Source organism: Aspergillus brunneoviolaceus (genome assembly GCF_003184695.1).
Source record: "Aspergillus brunneoviolaceus CBS 621.78 unplaced genomic scaffold BO95scaffold_1, whole genome shotgun sequence".
NCBI classification, from domain to species: Eukaryota; Fungi; Ascomycota; class Eurotiomycetes; order Eurotiales; family Aspergillaceae; genus Aspergillus; species Aspergillus brunneoviolaceus.
In genome coordinates this window covers 84785-99669 of record NW_020290731.1, presented here as the reverse complement: position 1 = coordinate 99669, position 14885 = coordinate 84785, and the positions used below count along the sequence as shown (strand labels likewise).

At 52.8% G+C, this 14885-nt stretch overlaps 6 protein-coding genes across 6 annotated transcripts; all 6 read left to right on the top strand.

Moving 5' to 3' along the window:
* Positions 1 to 861: 861 nt before the first annotated feature.
* Positions 862 to 1784, top strand: BO95DRAFT_350487 (Rab family GTPase; the record flags this gene model as incomplete). Its single annotated transcript, XM_025582039.1, has 5 exons — positions 862 to 931; positions 1010 to 1029; positions 1089 to 1115; positions 1176 to 1367; positions 1437 to 1784. 5 exons carry the CDS (start codon positions 862 to 864, stop codon positions 1782 to 1784), a joined length of 657 nt encoding a protein of 218 aa, XP_025447867.1.
* Positions 1785 to 2711: 927 nt separating this feature from the next.
* BO95DRAFT_437504 (MICOS complex subunit MIC60) lies at positions 2712 to 5019 on the top strand. Its single transcript, XM_025585286.1, has 4 exons — positions 2712 to 2902; positions 2978 to 3095; positions 3155 to 4752; positions 4826 to 5019. Exons 1-4 carry the CDS (start codon positions 2789 to 2791, stop codon positions 4868 to 4870), a joined length of 1875 nt encoding a protein of 624 aa, XP_025447866.1. The 5' UTR covers positions 2712 to 2788; the 3' UTR covers positions 4871 to 5019.
* A 482-nt stretch (positions 5020 to 5501) lies between these two features.
* BO95DRAFT_377836 (uncharacterized protein) lies at positions 5502 to 9182 on the top strand (the record flags this gene model as incomplete). The annotated part of the gene is made up of 2 exons (XM_025583286.1): positions 5502 to 7194; positions 7300 to 9182. 2 exons carry the CDS (start codon positions 5502 to 5504, stop codon positions 9051 to 9053), a joined length of 3447 nt encoding a protein of 1148 aa, XP_025447865.1. The 3' UTR covers positions 9054 to 9182.
* Positions 9183 to 9726: 544 nt separating this feature from the next.
* Positions 9727 to 10563, top strand: BO95DRAFT_426588 (uncharacterized protein; the record flags this gene model as incomplete). The annotated part of the gene is made up of 1 exon (XM_025584756.1): positions 9727 to 10563. The coding sequence occupies one exon, from the start codon at positions 9727 to 9729 to the stop codon at positions 10561 to 10563; it is 837 nt and encodes a 278-aa protein (XP_025447864.1).
* A 567-nt stretch (positions 10564 to 11130) lies between these two features.
* BO95DRAFT_477820 (uncharacterized protein) lies at positions 11131 to 12095 on the top strand. Its single transcript, XM_025590005.1, has one exon. The coding sequence runs from the start codon at positions 11336 to 11338 to the stop codon at positions 12002 to 12004; it is 669 nt and encodes a 222-aa protein (XP_025447863.1). The 5' UTR covers positions 11131 to 11335; the 3' UTR covers positions 12005 to 12095.
* Positions 12096 to 13033: 938 nt separating this feature from the next.
* BO95DRAFT_916 (type III PLP-dependent enzyme) lies at positions 13034 to 14885 on the top strand. Its single transcript, XM_025592329.1, has 2 exons — positions 13034 to 13502; positions 13571 to 14885. The coding sequence occupies exons 1-2, from the start codon at positions 13190 to 13192 to the stop codon at positions 14617 to 14619; spliced, it is 1362 nt and encodes a 453-aa protein (XP_025447862.1). The 5' UTR covers positions 13034 to 13189; the 3' UTR covers positions 14620 to 14885.

Here is a 14885-nt window from a genome sequence, read left to right as displayed (position 1 = left end):
TATTTGAGAGCCAATGAAAACACATCGACAGCAACCTGGGACTGGGACTTAGGCCGGGGTACATTTTACCTGTATTTATCCGACCAGCAAGTAGAAAGCTTTCGCTAACTACTGGGTTGGCGAAGGTCCGTACAGTATAACAAGAACCCTGGTCTGGGGACCAATATCCTCGGAAATCACTACACAGTGGGCTGGGAGAGATGCAGAAAAGTGATGAAGGAGGTTTACGGTCATAGTCTTGGAGATGGTAGCAGGATCTCTCTAAGGGAGATTATTTTGCTCTTATTATATCCATTAGGAATGAATGTACCTGACATTCTGCCTCAAGAGCCCGCCTTGTCGGCTTTCTGCCCGCCAGCTCCGCTTCTGAACATTCTGCCATGTAATTCCGCCTAGCAGTGGCAGTTTCCCATGTAGCAGCTAGAATAGCCAGTAAGGAATAACGAGCATAGATGATTCATGTTTAAAAGTCTAGTATAGTCAATGTCACGAGGTATCAATGGAGAGCCCTTACAAAAGTAGCAGCTGCCATATGGGGCGATCTGCAGAGAAATTGTTGTAAGTATACATACCACTCCTGCACATACAAGCAGACGCCGCACCGCCCCGCACAAGGGCCAGTCGGCTTAAGCCAGGTGTGGCTGAACCCCCTTCGTCATCTCAACCACCGCCGTCGACGGCAGGCCGCCATCAAACCTCCCCCAGCGTCCCGATCCCGCCTTTCCATTATCTTCATCTCTTCTTGCATTCTTGAACTTTCCACTCCGGGTCGAGTTCTTCTGCCACGCTTCCACCGACAACTACATTATCGCCTCTTCTCTTTTTTTACTTTTCAAAGTTGTTCTACCACTTCCGTTCACTATGGCCACCAGAGCCGCAGCAGGCGCCCGTCCCGGTGCCAGATTCGCTCAGTTTAAGCTGGTGTTGCTTGGTTAGCTTCCCCCTGACTATAACTCCACTCAAATACGTCGGAAAATGAAGACTGACTTATGATTTATGTTTGGAACAGGAGAAAGTGCCGTTGGAAAGGTGAATAAGTTGTTGAATTCATTGTTCGGGCCGTCGCTGATGTTCTCATTACTTGGCAGAGTTCGCTAGTCCTCAGATTTGTTAAGGTTGGTTTACAGCCAGAGGGCTTTTTCTTGGACCCCAGGGGCGGAGCTCATATGGGATAGGATCAATTCGATGATTACCGCGAGTCGACTATTGGCGCCGCCTTTCTCACACAGACAATCTCCCTGGACGAAAGCACGACAGTCAAGTTCGAAATATGGGACACCGCCGGTCAGGAGAGATATAAGTCCTTGGCTCCCATGTACTACCGGAACGCGAACTGCGCTGTTGTTGTGTACGACATTACTCAAGCGGTACGGCCTCTATGTGCTCTCAGACCAGCATGATCGCGCGGAAATGCTAATGTGGATATGATGGAACAGTCGTCGTTGGATAAGGCCAAGTCATGGGTGAAGGAACTACAGAGGCAAGCGAACGAAAACATCGTCATCGCTCTTGCAGGCAACAAGCTCGATCTTGTAACAGAGAATCCCGACAAGCGCGCGATCGCGACCGCTGATGCCGAGGCCTATGCACGTGAAGCCGGTCTGCTCTTCTTCGAAACGTCGGCCAAGACGTCATCTAATGTGCGAGAATTGTTCACCGCTATTGCGAAAAAGCTGCCTCTCGATCAGGCAGGCCCACGGAACCTGCGGGCTGCCCCCCGGCCCGGTGTCGATTTGCGACCAGAAGCCCCTGGCACTCAGGGCGCCGGCGCCTGCAACTGCTAGATATCGCCCTCAACCCTGCCTTTTCAACTCTAGCATTGTGATGCCTTCTCTCTACCCATGGGTGTTTTAGCTTTCGTTGGTTTGGTTTGTCTAGATGCGAAAGACGTGCTTCTCTTGCCTGAGCTTTACCTTTAATTCCGGTGCAAACCCTGACGACTTCAATCGGCAGCTGAGCATGGTCGCTATATGTTTCTCAAGAGATGGTTATCCGGCATCCCTAGCCGAATTTCTGGCGGCCTGGATTTGACACGCAACATCAACCGGTTTCTCGTTGTGGCCCCTAATCCGAGCAGCTATTTTACAGTTCTGTCGCCCACTTCTCAAGGCCTTCCCATTCTCTCGAGGTCTAACCATGCCACTTGTGACAGCCAACTCTGGCCATGTACACGGGTACAATTGGCTCTGGTGAAGCCGACTCCATGTTGCAGGAGATAGCTTAGGGTATTCGGTGTTTCAATTTGTTCCCTCTGTGTTTTCCTATTGCTGGCGTCTGTATCCTTTGTTATGGGTTGAGCTGCTGTTTTCCTTCTCGTTTTCCTTTGTTCATTTACCCTCAGAGTTTCTCAGTATGCTATGCCTATATAATATTTCAATAATCTTCCTTGGTCTTGGGATGACGTATTTGATCCTGAATTGCGCACATGTGGCTCTCTTTACCGGCGCAATGAGAGGTCGAACAAAAATAGTTCGCAATAGCTGTATATTGGTCATATTTTTCTAGACTATGGTAAACTCATTCAGCGGGCACGAAACAGGTATAGTATTCGATTGACGCTGCTCTCATGAACTATACAAGTTGTAATGTCGTGACAGAAGAAGCGGGCGGGCGGTGCGACCAAGGCCGAGCTGACTGAGCCACTATTTGGCGGTGCAGGATCGGAGCGGATCGTAAAAGCACCTACTAATCCCAGTTCCAGTTCCGGTCCGCGTTTTCACCTTCGTCAACATCAACCCCTCAACTTCTCTCGCTCCCAGCGCTTTCCTTCACAGTAGTGCGGCCCACGATGCTGCGCTCTTCTGTTGCCACGGGACGCCAGGTGCTACTGTCCTCCGCTCGCCAAAGGACGGCCGCGCAATGGCTGTCCAGAGCTGGAGCAAGCAACCGGTTCTCGAATCAGGTACGGTGACGGCATCCTCAATTTGCGGATCATCAATGGCAGATTGGTCACTAATATGTCCTTCACTCTCACTAGAGATTCTTTGCCGATGCTAGACCCCCTACTACCGGTGCTCCCACTCCTGTTACCCCGTCCTCCGCGTCGCCTGTGCCCCCGGAGGTTGTCGTTCCTAAGCCGGAGCCTACCGAGCAGGGTACTGTTGCCATCATCACTCGAATACACAGCAAGAACTGCAGACTGATCCGATTACAGGCTCCGAAGTCCCTCCCGTCGTGCCCACTCCAGCTCCCAAGAAGGGTGGACGTTTCCGCCGATTCTTTCTCTACCTGCTTCTGACTTCAGGCTTCGCTTACGGTGGTGGCATCTTCCTGGCTCTCAAATTCGACAACTTCCATGACTTCTTCACCGAATATATCCCCTATGGTGAAGAGAGTGTCCTATACTTTGAAGAACGAGACTTCTACCGCCGATTCCCCAACACCCTGAAGAGCCAGGTCCGGTTCCCTACTCGTCGGGATGAGAGCAACCAGATCACGATCCCTAGCAAGAGCGGATTGACCTCGAAGGTTGCCGAGGAGGAGTCAGCTGAGAAGGGCCCCCACATGAGCTCCGCTCAGAAGGACAAGGGCAGCGAAGCGCAAGTCAAGCCTGCCGCTGCCAAGCCCGAGGAGAAGTCCGCCGCGGTCGAGAAGGCCAAGGAGACGAAGGCCGCTAAGGAAGAGGCGCCTAAGCCGGTCGAGAAGGAGGAATCCAGACAACCTGCTTTGCCCGCAGTGACCCCTCTCGAGTTCGCCAAGGTCAACGAGGGAGATGAGGCCATTGTCCAAGAATTGGTGAAGACTTTCAATGATATCATCACCGTGATCAGTGCCGACGAGAGTGCCCCGAAGTTCTCCAAGCCTGTTGAGAAGGCCAAGGAGGAGCTGCAGAAGATCGGCGATAAGATTATCGCTGTCCGGGAAGAGGCGCGCCGTGCTGCCCAGGAGGAGATCAACCAGGCCCACGCTACCTTCGACGAATCCGCGCGCGAGCTCATCCGTCGCTTTGAGGAAGCCCGTGCCACCGACGCTGCTCAGTATCGCGAAGAATTCGAGGCCGAGCGTGAGAAGCTTGCTCGCGCTTACCAGGAGAAGATCCGCACGGAGCTGCAGAGAGCCCAGGAGCTGGCTGAGCAGCGTCTTAAGAACGAGCTGGTCGAGCAAGCCATTGAGCTTAACCGCAAGTACCTACATGAAGTGAAGGACCTGGTCGAGCGTGAGCGCGAAGGTCGCCTCAGCAAGCTCAATGAGTTGACTGCCAATGTCAGCGAGCTGGAGCAGCTCACCACCGGCTGGAGAGAGGTCATTGACACCAACCTCAAGACCCAGCAATTGCAGGTTGCTGTTGACGCTGTCCGCTCGGTCCTTGAGCGCTCTGTGGTTCCTCGCCCGTTCGTGCGCGAGCTTGTTGCCGTGAAGGAGTTGGCCGCTGAAGACCCCGTGGTTGATGCGGCTATCGCCTCGATCAACCCTACCGCCTATCAGCGTGGTATTCCCTCCACATCTCAGATCATCGAGCGCTTCCGTCGGGTAGCCGATGAGGTCCGTAAGGCAAGCCTCTTGCCCGAGGATGCGGGTATTGCCAGCCATGCTGCCAGTTTCGTTCTGAGCAAGGTCATGTTCAAGAAGGATGCCGTTGCTGGCAGCGATGATGTTGAAAGTGTTCTCTGCCGGACCGAGAGCCTTCTGGAAGAGGGCAACCTTGATGGTGCCGCCCGTGAGATGAACAGTCTCAAGGGCTGGGCCAAGATTCTGAGCAAGGATTGGCTGGGTGAAGTGCGCCGAGTGTTGGAAGTGAAGCAAGCCCTAGAGGTAAGACTAACCCTGATGGCTATGATATCTTGTTCCCTTTTGCAGTTCAGGCTAACACATCTTGTTCTTACAGGTCATCGAGACTGAAGCGCGTCTACAGTGCCTGAGGGTCGAGTAAACCAATACCCTCAGCGTTTGTTTAGTTTTCTTGTATCTCATGCCTCTTCTTCTTCCTCATCCTACAGGAATTGTACCTCTAGTTCCCACGTGCGTTGTTAGACTCAATGCTAGATGTTCCTTTGTATGACAAACCGGTGAGACTGTGCAGTTATGTAGTTATATATCATTAAAAATGATAACAAGGTCATTTGGTACTATTGACTTCTATTCCGCCGGCAGTGGTTGTTTGCCATGTTTGCAGCTCCACGTGCTCCGCCGCATTATGCAGTTGGGGGGGATTGAAGTGTACTTACTGTACGACACGACTAACGTTGTCTCGACAGCACAGACCGACGAACGTGCACCTATTCGTGTTGCCCCTAGTGTCTTGCCTGTGCTCTACAGTGCCATGTTCAACTTTTAGCACGTTGCTTGGGCATCTCCATGTCCTCTTCACCCTGTGAGCCGACCCCCCTATTTACTCCGGCGGGACGGACCACCAATTCGTCACCCTGGTTCTAATGTCGCCCAAGACCAATGAACCGCCCACCGCATCCCTTCCCACTCCTGGCCCGAATGACACGTTGTCAGAAACTCGTCAACCTTCGAGCAATCCTCATGACGCAACCTTTCGACTAAGAGAGCCGCAGATGAACGAGGGACGGGCGAGCGGGGAGCTGGAGGGGAGCACGCTAGGCAGTAGCTCTCGCGATGGAGATAAGACAAGTCGAGGAGCCCAGCGCCGGACACATGGCTCCGGTGGATTCTTTGTCGACTCATCCTTCCTACCCGGCTCCAAGAGCTTGAAGAGCAGCCAACACCAATTCCTCCGCCGTTCGGAATCAAATCGGAAAGAGAAACGGGAGGCTCCTGAGCCGGGTCCGGAGGTGTCAAAGAAACGATCGCGATTTCCGTGGAGTCGTCAGAAGGAACAGAAGCTGGGCTCAACTGCGGCTCAAACGGCTGAAGGTGAGGCTACTGCTTCTTCTTCGCATGTGGCGGACGATGATGCGGCACAACACCAGGAGCAAGCAGAAACGGGGACGCCGGACAACCAGGCTGCCATGGGCCTGGACAGGGATTCCTTACAGATCGTCAATCTCGCGCTGAATCTGAGCGAGTCGCGGAAACGGAACAGTCTAGGACGTTCGGCTTCCAACCGCTTTCCGGGCAATCGGAGGATGGTGTCCGTCGGTCAGCCTGCTGCTCCTTACCCTGACATTCAACCCATGGCTTCTGTGGGCGGCCTTCGCCACAGCAGCCCCCGGCATCGCGATGCAGTGCACAAGTGGAGCGATCGCTACAGCAAGCCCACCATTCCTGAAAGGGTGGCGGGATTTCCGGCACATACCCCATCCTCGGTGCTCAGTCTCCTGCCTCAGTCGATCGATTCGGAAACTTTGCCTTCTGGGATCTCGGAGAGCACTCTTATCCGGGCTGAGAAGGCCCGGCGTCATTTTGAGCTGCTCTCCGAATACCTACGACTTCTGTCGTCGCTTCCGCCTCTAGAGCATCTCGACCCGTCCGCTACAGACTCGGTATCAGTTGCGAGTAAAAGCGAGCTCTCCGCCAGAAGATACAATCCTCTCCAATGTATCCGTAACCGGAAAGTAAGGTTTCGCGAACGATGCAGTATTGATACTGAAGCCGAGGGATGGTATGACACCGAACGGGTACATGAATGGGTTGACTCGGTGGAGTCGTTGTACAGCCATCGCAATCACAGCGCGGCGGAACGTCTACAACTTCCCTCGTTTCCAAAATCAAGAAAATATGTGGCTTCGGAACATCAGCTGGATATCGATCATCTTGCTGCCTCTCCTCCTTCGAGCCTGAGGCGCGCTAGCCGTACTAGCAGTGTCAAAGCCCGCAGGCCGCGATCAGATTGGGTCATTGATCCGGCAGAAATGCTTTCCGATGCTGCGTGGGTTGAAGATGATCACAACAAGAGTAAATTAGTCGACAAGGACGGAAACCTCCTTTATCCAAACCCGAATATACTGATCGATGTCGGTATGGATGATGCCAATCTCAGCTTGGAGGAGAAACTGCAACGTCATCGAGAGTCCATGGACTCGGAGCATTACATTTCCCGTGCATCTCTATCCGACGCTCATCATAGTCTGACAAGCGGTACACGTGGAAGGCAACGGCACAGGTTTCGGACTTCCGGCCGTAGCACACATGATAGCGATGTCTCCGTCAAAGATTTGGAGCCCGGAAGTCGCAAGCTTGGCTTTTTTAGTAGCTCTGCGAGCACGTCCAGCGCGGATGACCGGCTACACCGTTACATGCACGCTGACAGGACAATTTCTCCTGGAAAGTATAACCCGCCAACGCTGGGTGCATTCCAAACCAGGGGCTCTGGGGCGATTTCTGAAGATGACAGTCTCACAGGGGTCAGGTATACCCCGAGCCATGGCCCACTTCCCCGCCATAGGACTGGAGGCCGCGCCAGATCAGAAGGGAAGCGAAGCTCTATGTCCTCTGTGCCGAGCATCGATGATCGTTACGATCCTTTGACGAACATGGCAACTCTCGATACTAAGTCCTCTGGTGTTCATTCCCAGTTAGGGTTCTTTCCTAGTATTGCGAGCAATCTATCTCCCACATCAAGCCGGTCTCCATCACCGTCTAAGGGACGGTTTGCGCGGGCCCGTGGCTCGCGTCACGAGCGCAGCAAGAGCAACATTCGCACAAAGGACAACGCCGACGAAAATGTGCCAGACACGGACGGTGTGCGTCAAGATAGCTTGTCCGAAGCCGCGGGTCGCATTGGTTTGGAACCCAGTCCCCTTACCCACCAGACCACGTCATCCACGTACCAGGATGAGATTTTTAAGCCTCAATCTCCGATGCGGAAGGACACCTCTCAGACAGAGTCAAGGCTACGCGGCATTCTCAAAGGGCCTGGAAAGATAGCCGAAAAAGTAGGCAATGAGATGTCGAAAGTCGGCGATCGTATTATGAAGAAAGACTCGATGGCGATGGCACGCAAGACCTCGCATTCTAGCCTAAGCAGTTCGGACTCCGATGATGCTGATGAGGCTGAGGAGATAAAAGGCGACAAAACGTCAGGCACCAAATCTCTTCTACGTCGGTTGCCTGCGTTTGCCGATGATGGCACTCGGCCTTCGCGCAAGAATCTGGAAAGAGTCGGTACACACAACGAGGCATTGCTGTCGCATCTATTGTCACCTGCTGGACAGGAACAGTTCACTCAACTTCAAAGCTCTGATTCTACTGATCTGCCGGGTCACACTACGGACACTAATATATACCACAACATGGACGGCTCTCAGAGGGACGTTGGGAGTTTCTCTGCTTCCCTTTCAAGCAATACAAATGTTCACGCACCACCCACGCGCCTTGAGAAACTGTTCGGTCCCGAAATACATACAATCCGGGAACAAATCCAAAAAGGCAGGATCAAAGATCAATCTGTACCTTTCAGTCTCACCCGGCCACCTATGACGGGTCTTGCGCAGGCCAAGGTGGAAGCCTCCCCAGCGTCGCAAAACAGGCGCCCTGTGTTAGATGCCCAGTCCAGAAGTTGGAGTATTTCCAATCGCAGTCTCTCCACTGCGCTTGTCAGTGGTATCCCTGGAAAACGCGAGGTTGAACGAACTCGAGCGCTTCTCCTCACCTCGGGAATTAAGGCTCGGGAGATCACCCGCCGGGCCGGCACCGTGCGCGAACCACCTCCTGAGTTCCTTCTGCGCACATATGGTGATGCCTCCGTACCCGTGCCACGGGTGACTCGACTCTGCGAGTATGATGCCGCGGCGCAGGGACTACTCAAGAGGTTCGAAGAGACCAACCGTGCTTTCCGACATGCCATGGACAACTTTTCGGGCTCAGTGTCATCGCCGCTGAATGCTCAGCTGAGCAGACTCGAGAAGATAGTCAATGAGAGCATCAGCCCTCGCGTTCAGGCAGCGACTCAAGATGCCGAAGACCTGAGCATTCAGCTCAACACCACAAGCACCCTCGCGGTAAAGCAATTGAGCGATACCCTCGATAAAGGCATGCGCAGGCGTCATCGCAGGTTGCGCTGGGTCCGACGTACAGGGTTTGTCATGCTTGAATGGGCGCTCGTTGGTATGCTGTGGTGGGTCTGGCTCATCGTCATGGCTTTCAAAGTGCTTCGCGGCGTTTTTCGAGGATTTCTCTCGGGCGTTCGATGGATTCTGTGGCTGTAATTACAGGCAGAAATGGACTGACTCGGGTCAGTCAATGTCCAGGCCGTTTTCTTCGGTTTCGTACTTTCCATTTCTTAGTACTATACATTTTTAATTTCGAGTATCTAGATAATAATGATGTCTTGTGACCCTTTTTGTGATCTGTGTTGAACAGTGAAACCAAGAGATGGTGATAACAAGCACCTAGCCTATAACTAAGAAAGAGGAACAAGTGGAAATTGGGTAAAGTGACATGGCACGTTCATCCATGTACTGTCGACCACGGTACCTCACTGCCCGCTTGTCGGTACTATCCTTTCATCACAGACGGAAACTCCCGCACAAAAGCTTTGTTTTCTTGTCACCCTGAGGGTAGAAAGCTTACAGGAGATTTTCGACCGACCCTTTATTCCGCCATGACTCAAACCAGCATCAATTCTCAGGTACGCCGTACTAATAAGATATATATGCTGCGTTTGATCCCTCCCGCGCCCCCCCCTCGTCGCTGTTTCATCTTTTCCCAGAACACTACATGCTTGGTACTCCACACACACGCGCGATCTAACTCCAGTCTACAAGGTATATTATCCGATATACTACTACAGTTCCAGATCGACACCTCACACCAAATTCAACCCAAAAAACACACAGTATCTCACACCCCCCCCACAATAACTGCTATTCGTCATTCACAATGCCATTGCTGAAAGGCATATTGCATGGTCGCAAAATCACCACTGACTCAGGTCAGCAGCAGGACGGTGGCGGCGGGGGTCTTCGCCGCTCCAACGCAGTCAAGCACCACGGCCAGCAGCAGCAACAGCAAGCGTCCGCGGGAGGCTTCGACTTTCCCAGGCGGGAAGCAGTCCGTACCAACACATCTCCGGGCCCTGGGTCTGGCGGCCAGGCCCCGATGGTGGCTCATGCGCGGGCACGAGCAACTACCTCTGCGGCCGCGCAGTCAGGTTCCGAGTGGAGCTATGTTCCGGCCAATGTCCAGATTCGACAGCACCACGGCCATGGCCACAGCCCGGGGCAGCGAGAGCAGCTGGAGCGGCGACAAGAGCTAGAAGATGTACATTCCCAGCGGACGCAGCGGTGGGTGGCCGACCAGCAGAAGCGCATGATGCTGACGCCGCCGGTGACGCGAAAGCCACTGCCTCCTCAGCCACCGCAGTCTCAGTCTCTACCACGACCAGGAGGAAGACCACAAATGCAGCAGAAGCCGCCGCAGCAACAGCCGCAGCCCACTATTCCCAGCAGCGGAAGCCGACGACCGTTCTTCAAGAACGATGCCGAGTTGGATGACTGTGTGCGCAGCACCTCTCCTCCCTATGAGGATGGGATCCTGAACCACGGGGACTGGAAAACCGGTAAGTCCGTCCATACCGTGCAGGCCAGGCGGCCGGTCCACGTCGTCACCCCCAGCCTGTGCCCTGTCTCCCGAGTAGCGTCGCCGGTGGATGAGATCTCCGATCAGAGAGAGGCGGCTCGTAGGGCTTTGCGGCGGAGGAACTTGCCTGGTAGGTGAATTAGGTCAGTTGGTGGGGTTGTTTGGAATGGGCTACGTGCTGGTCTCGTAGCTTGCCTTGTGGTTCTTTGATTTCATGCATTGCGGGTGGACTGGGCTCCTATGTCAACATTAGCATCATTGGGTTTTCTCTGCTGTGTACGATGAAAGAGATTGAGCATGGCTCGTCAATAGACTTTTCTGATACGGTGTCAATCCAATGTGGTTGATATTTCTTTTGTCCTTTCATTCTTCTTGCCCTTGTTTCATGAGACTTTGTAGTACAATTTCTGTTAGATGGAGAAAGACTCCGCAGGGGAGACATTCCAAAACTGCTGATTACTTCTAAGTAAAGATGTATAGAGTCTATGAATATAATAGGTGTTGTATTATCAGCAGCACAAAGTAAGTCCGAATAAAGATGCACCTCAATGAGCAGCCAAAATCATTCTTTGGCTCTCAATAAACATTGGAAACCAGTGTTGTTGTTGGAGGTTGAAAGAAAGAGCGATCACGTGCCGCATACAGCCCGGGACCCTGCCTTCACCGCCCAAACAAGCTCAGGAACGACCGACAGAATGACCTCAGGCGGTCAGAGCGGGTTAACCCAATTAGGAACCTCAGAAATACATGTGTAAGACTGCCATGGAAGCGATTATCCATGCTTTACATGGACGGCGGCTGCTGCTGCTGCGAGACTATCTACATCTGTTACAGTACGTGTTGACCGATTTTCCGTTTCAGATAAGGTTAGGACAAAGAATGCAATCATCCAAGAAACCGTCATCTCGCAATGGATTTTGGGGGAGGGAGGAAGGAGAGAAGAAATTCAATGGCCTCCGGGCTTATCCATCCCTCCCCACCCTCTCGTGTCCGGGCCCAGAACGCCGATCAGGAACCTGTCTGCCAGGCGAGCGATTTTTTTGGTGACCCGCATGACGCAACGCAATGTGGCTGGGATGCTGTCGTCTGTCTAGTCAACGCAACGCAACCCGCCGTCGGCATTCATAGAACAAAAAAAAATCTCTCAATGACTGACTCAAACTTTAGGAGGCGGTTAATCCCCTCCTGTCTGGTCTTTTGTCAGGGGACAATTTTTTTCGTGTTGGATGGATGGACTAGAATTTGGGTTGCATGGGTCATGAGGGATAATTCGACATGCCACCAGATCGAATCATCTGGCGGAACTGGATGGGAGATCTCGATCCGAGGTCCATGGTACCAAGAGTTCTTCAGTAGTCAAAACAACGGAGGCGAACGGGAATCAACTACTGCAGTGGCACAGTGGGTGCCAGGCAGTGTGAGAAGACGAGACGAGACGAAGACCACGTCAACCATGTCTGCATGCCTGCTGTTTTCGCCCGGCCTTGAGTTTCTGCAAGATGCAACGGCGGGTCGGGGATTGAGGGAAGAACTCGAGGACTCGATCATGATTGGAATTTTGGGATGCTCATATTTGTAGTTATGGAGAGGCGAGAGGCAGGGTAATCGTACTGTGTCGAGGGAGGCAGATAAGCTTGGAGTACTTGATTTTGGGTGGAAGAAAAGAGAAGAGAGGCTGCAAGGCTGCAAGTCGCGCATGTCAGTCACAATACCGTCACAGACTCATCGACTCTATTTTCCGTTAACTAACAAGGAATAAGTTAACCCCACTACGTCCTATTACGGCTACGGAGCACTGGCTACCGCTTTCCCTCTCCTCTCCCTCTCCATTTTCCCCCCTCCCCCTTCTTTACTTCCCTCCTTGTGTTCGTTCCTCTCACCACACCACATCCCCATTCCATCCAGGTGAGTTTCTCTCCTTACGCTATCTTGTTCCTTGCTGCCTATACACCACCCCCTACATCCATGATTTTCAGGTCATCTGTCATCTTCCTGTCAGATCAAGGAATCAGCATCATTCCCCCACCCCCCGGTGTCTGCCTGACGCCGTGCCCTTTGCCCTAAATTTCCCCCCTCCACCGGAAAAGTGTCGTTAAAATTTTGCACGCACCTCTTGTCTCCTCCCCCTCCCCCCTCAGCACCCTCCCCCTCGGTCTACCCCCCACGACCCAGGAATCAAATCTCGCATCCCTTTTATCTTGATATCCGAGTTCTCGTTGCCCATTTCTTTTCCCGCTCTCTTTCAATCCCGCCGCTAACAGTTAGACTGCTCGGGTCAGATCGTCTCTTATTTCTCGGAACTAGAAAAAACCCTGTTTTTTCTCTTTCCCTCTTCACCTCACTCTTCCTCAATCGCATTTTCAAGGCCTTTGGAATCCACCAGTTCCAAAGGCAACTCAGGGCACCACGGCTTACACAGCCTCGCTTTCTCTTCGTCAAATTGTATCGCATAGACGTCAACGCGACACTCTTAATAACATTCCCCCTCCTTCTGGTCTCGATCTCCGTCCCTCCGTCCGGTGCGCCATTTTTTCATAAATTGACGCCCTCACAATTCACACCTTCGCCTTTTGAGCTGCCGCATAGGACTTCTCTGAAGGTTCTTCCTCTCAAGGAGGAAGGGTCTAGGAGGCTTGGTCCAGTCAACCTCGGTTGCGAAACTTTTCGTCCTCCCTAACACGCAGTCGCGTTCAAACAAACTTTTTTTCACTTCCTTTTTTATATCTTTATCTAAAGACCTATTCCGTGCTTCGTCGCAGCGCGCATGGTTATGGCACCGACTGCTTGTTTGCCAGCTGAAATATGCACCACTATCAAACATATTCCCGACAAAAACGACTATAATCTCAATTGGGATCATGGTCAATTCAGCTATCATGGAGAGGACGATCAGCCGCAGTCTAGGTTGGCTGCCAAGGAGCTTATCCTGGACGTCCTGAAGAAGCGTGCGTCTGAGGTGGACGTGGACGCGTGCGCCCCGGGCGCCGAAGATGCCTTTTATGTGGCAGATATGGGCGAGATTTACCGCCAGCACCTGCGCTGGAAACTGAACCTGAGCCGTGTCCGGCCCTTCTACGGTAAGTTCGATTCGATTGAAGTTGGACGACTACAGAGGAAGACAGCGACTGATGTCGATATTCATTAGCCGTCAAGTGCAACCCGGACCCTGAAATCCTCCGCCTCATGGCCAAGCTCGGCAACGGTTTCGACTGTGCCTCTAAGGCGGAAATTGACCTGGCTCTTGAGACTGGTATCGATCCGAGCCGCATTATCTACGCGCAGCCTTGCAAGACCAAGTCGTACCTGCGCTATGCAGCCAAGATGGGGGTGAAGCAGATGACCTTCGACAATGCCGATGAACTGTACAAGATCAAGTCATGCTACCCTGACGCAGAGCTATACTTGCGCATCCTTACGGATGATTCTTCCAGCATGTGCCAGTTTAGTATGAAGTTTGGAGCATCGATGGATGTCGCTCGTCACCTGCTGGAGGTTGCGTACCAGCTCGAGCTGAAGGTTGTCGGTGTGAGCTTCCACGTCGGCTCTGGCGCTGAAGACCCCAAAGCCTTCCTAAAGGCCGTGCAGGACGCGCGACTGGTCTTCGATCAAGCCGCTGAAGTAGGCCACGAGCTTCACACTCTCGATGTTGGTGGAGGTTTCAGCCAGGATACCTTCGAAAAGTTCGCTGGCGTTCTTAGTGACGCTCTGGAAGTCTACTTCCCGCCGAACATCCGTGTCATTGCCGAGCCCGGCCGCTACTACGTTGCCAGCGCCTTCACCTTGGCTGCCAATGTGATTGCTCGTCGTGACGTGCGGGACCCCGAGAACCCGACGCAAGATGCGTACATGCTGTATCTCAATGACGGGGTGTATGGAAACTTTTCCAACATCATCTTTGACCATCAGCACCCTGTGGCTCAGGTCTTGACCTGCGACCCTGATGTCAATCCTCCGAATGCTGCGACTTCGGAGGGCATCGCCTACTCTATCTGGGGGCCGACCTGCGATGGCATCGATGTCATCAGCAAGCGCATCAACCTTCCGGCCCTCCTGAACGTAGGTGATTGGCTGTACTTTGAGGATATGGGAGCCTACACCAAGTGTAGCGCGACCCGCTTCAATGGTTTCTCGGACAACCACGAGGTGATCTATATCTCCAGCGAGGCTGGAGCTTCTGCTCTCCTCGAGTACTAGGTGTTTTTATCTCTGTCTCTGATCATTGCGTTTTCTTGGATTGAATGCACACTTGTCTTTGTCTTTTATCAAGCAACCGGGGCTGCTTTCGCAGCGCGCTTGTCTTGATTATAACTTATCCATGTTTTTCTTTAATAGAGTAGATGCAAGGGGGACTCCTGGGGGGAGCTTGAACTTTAGCAGAAGTCTGTATTTAATGTTTTTCCCCGGTGTGTGTTCAAACACAGCCATGTGGAAGGTTCGCACCTGCTCGTTCGATTGATTAT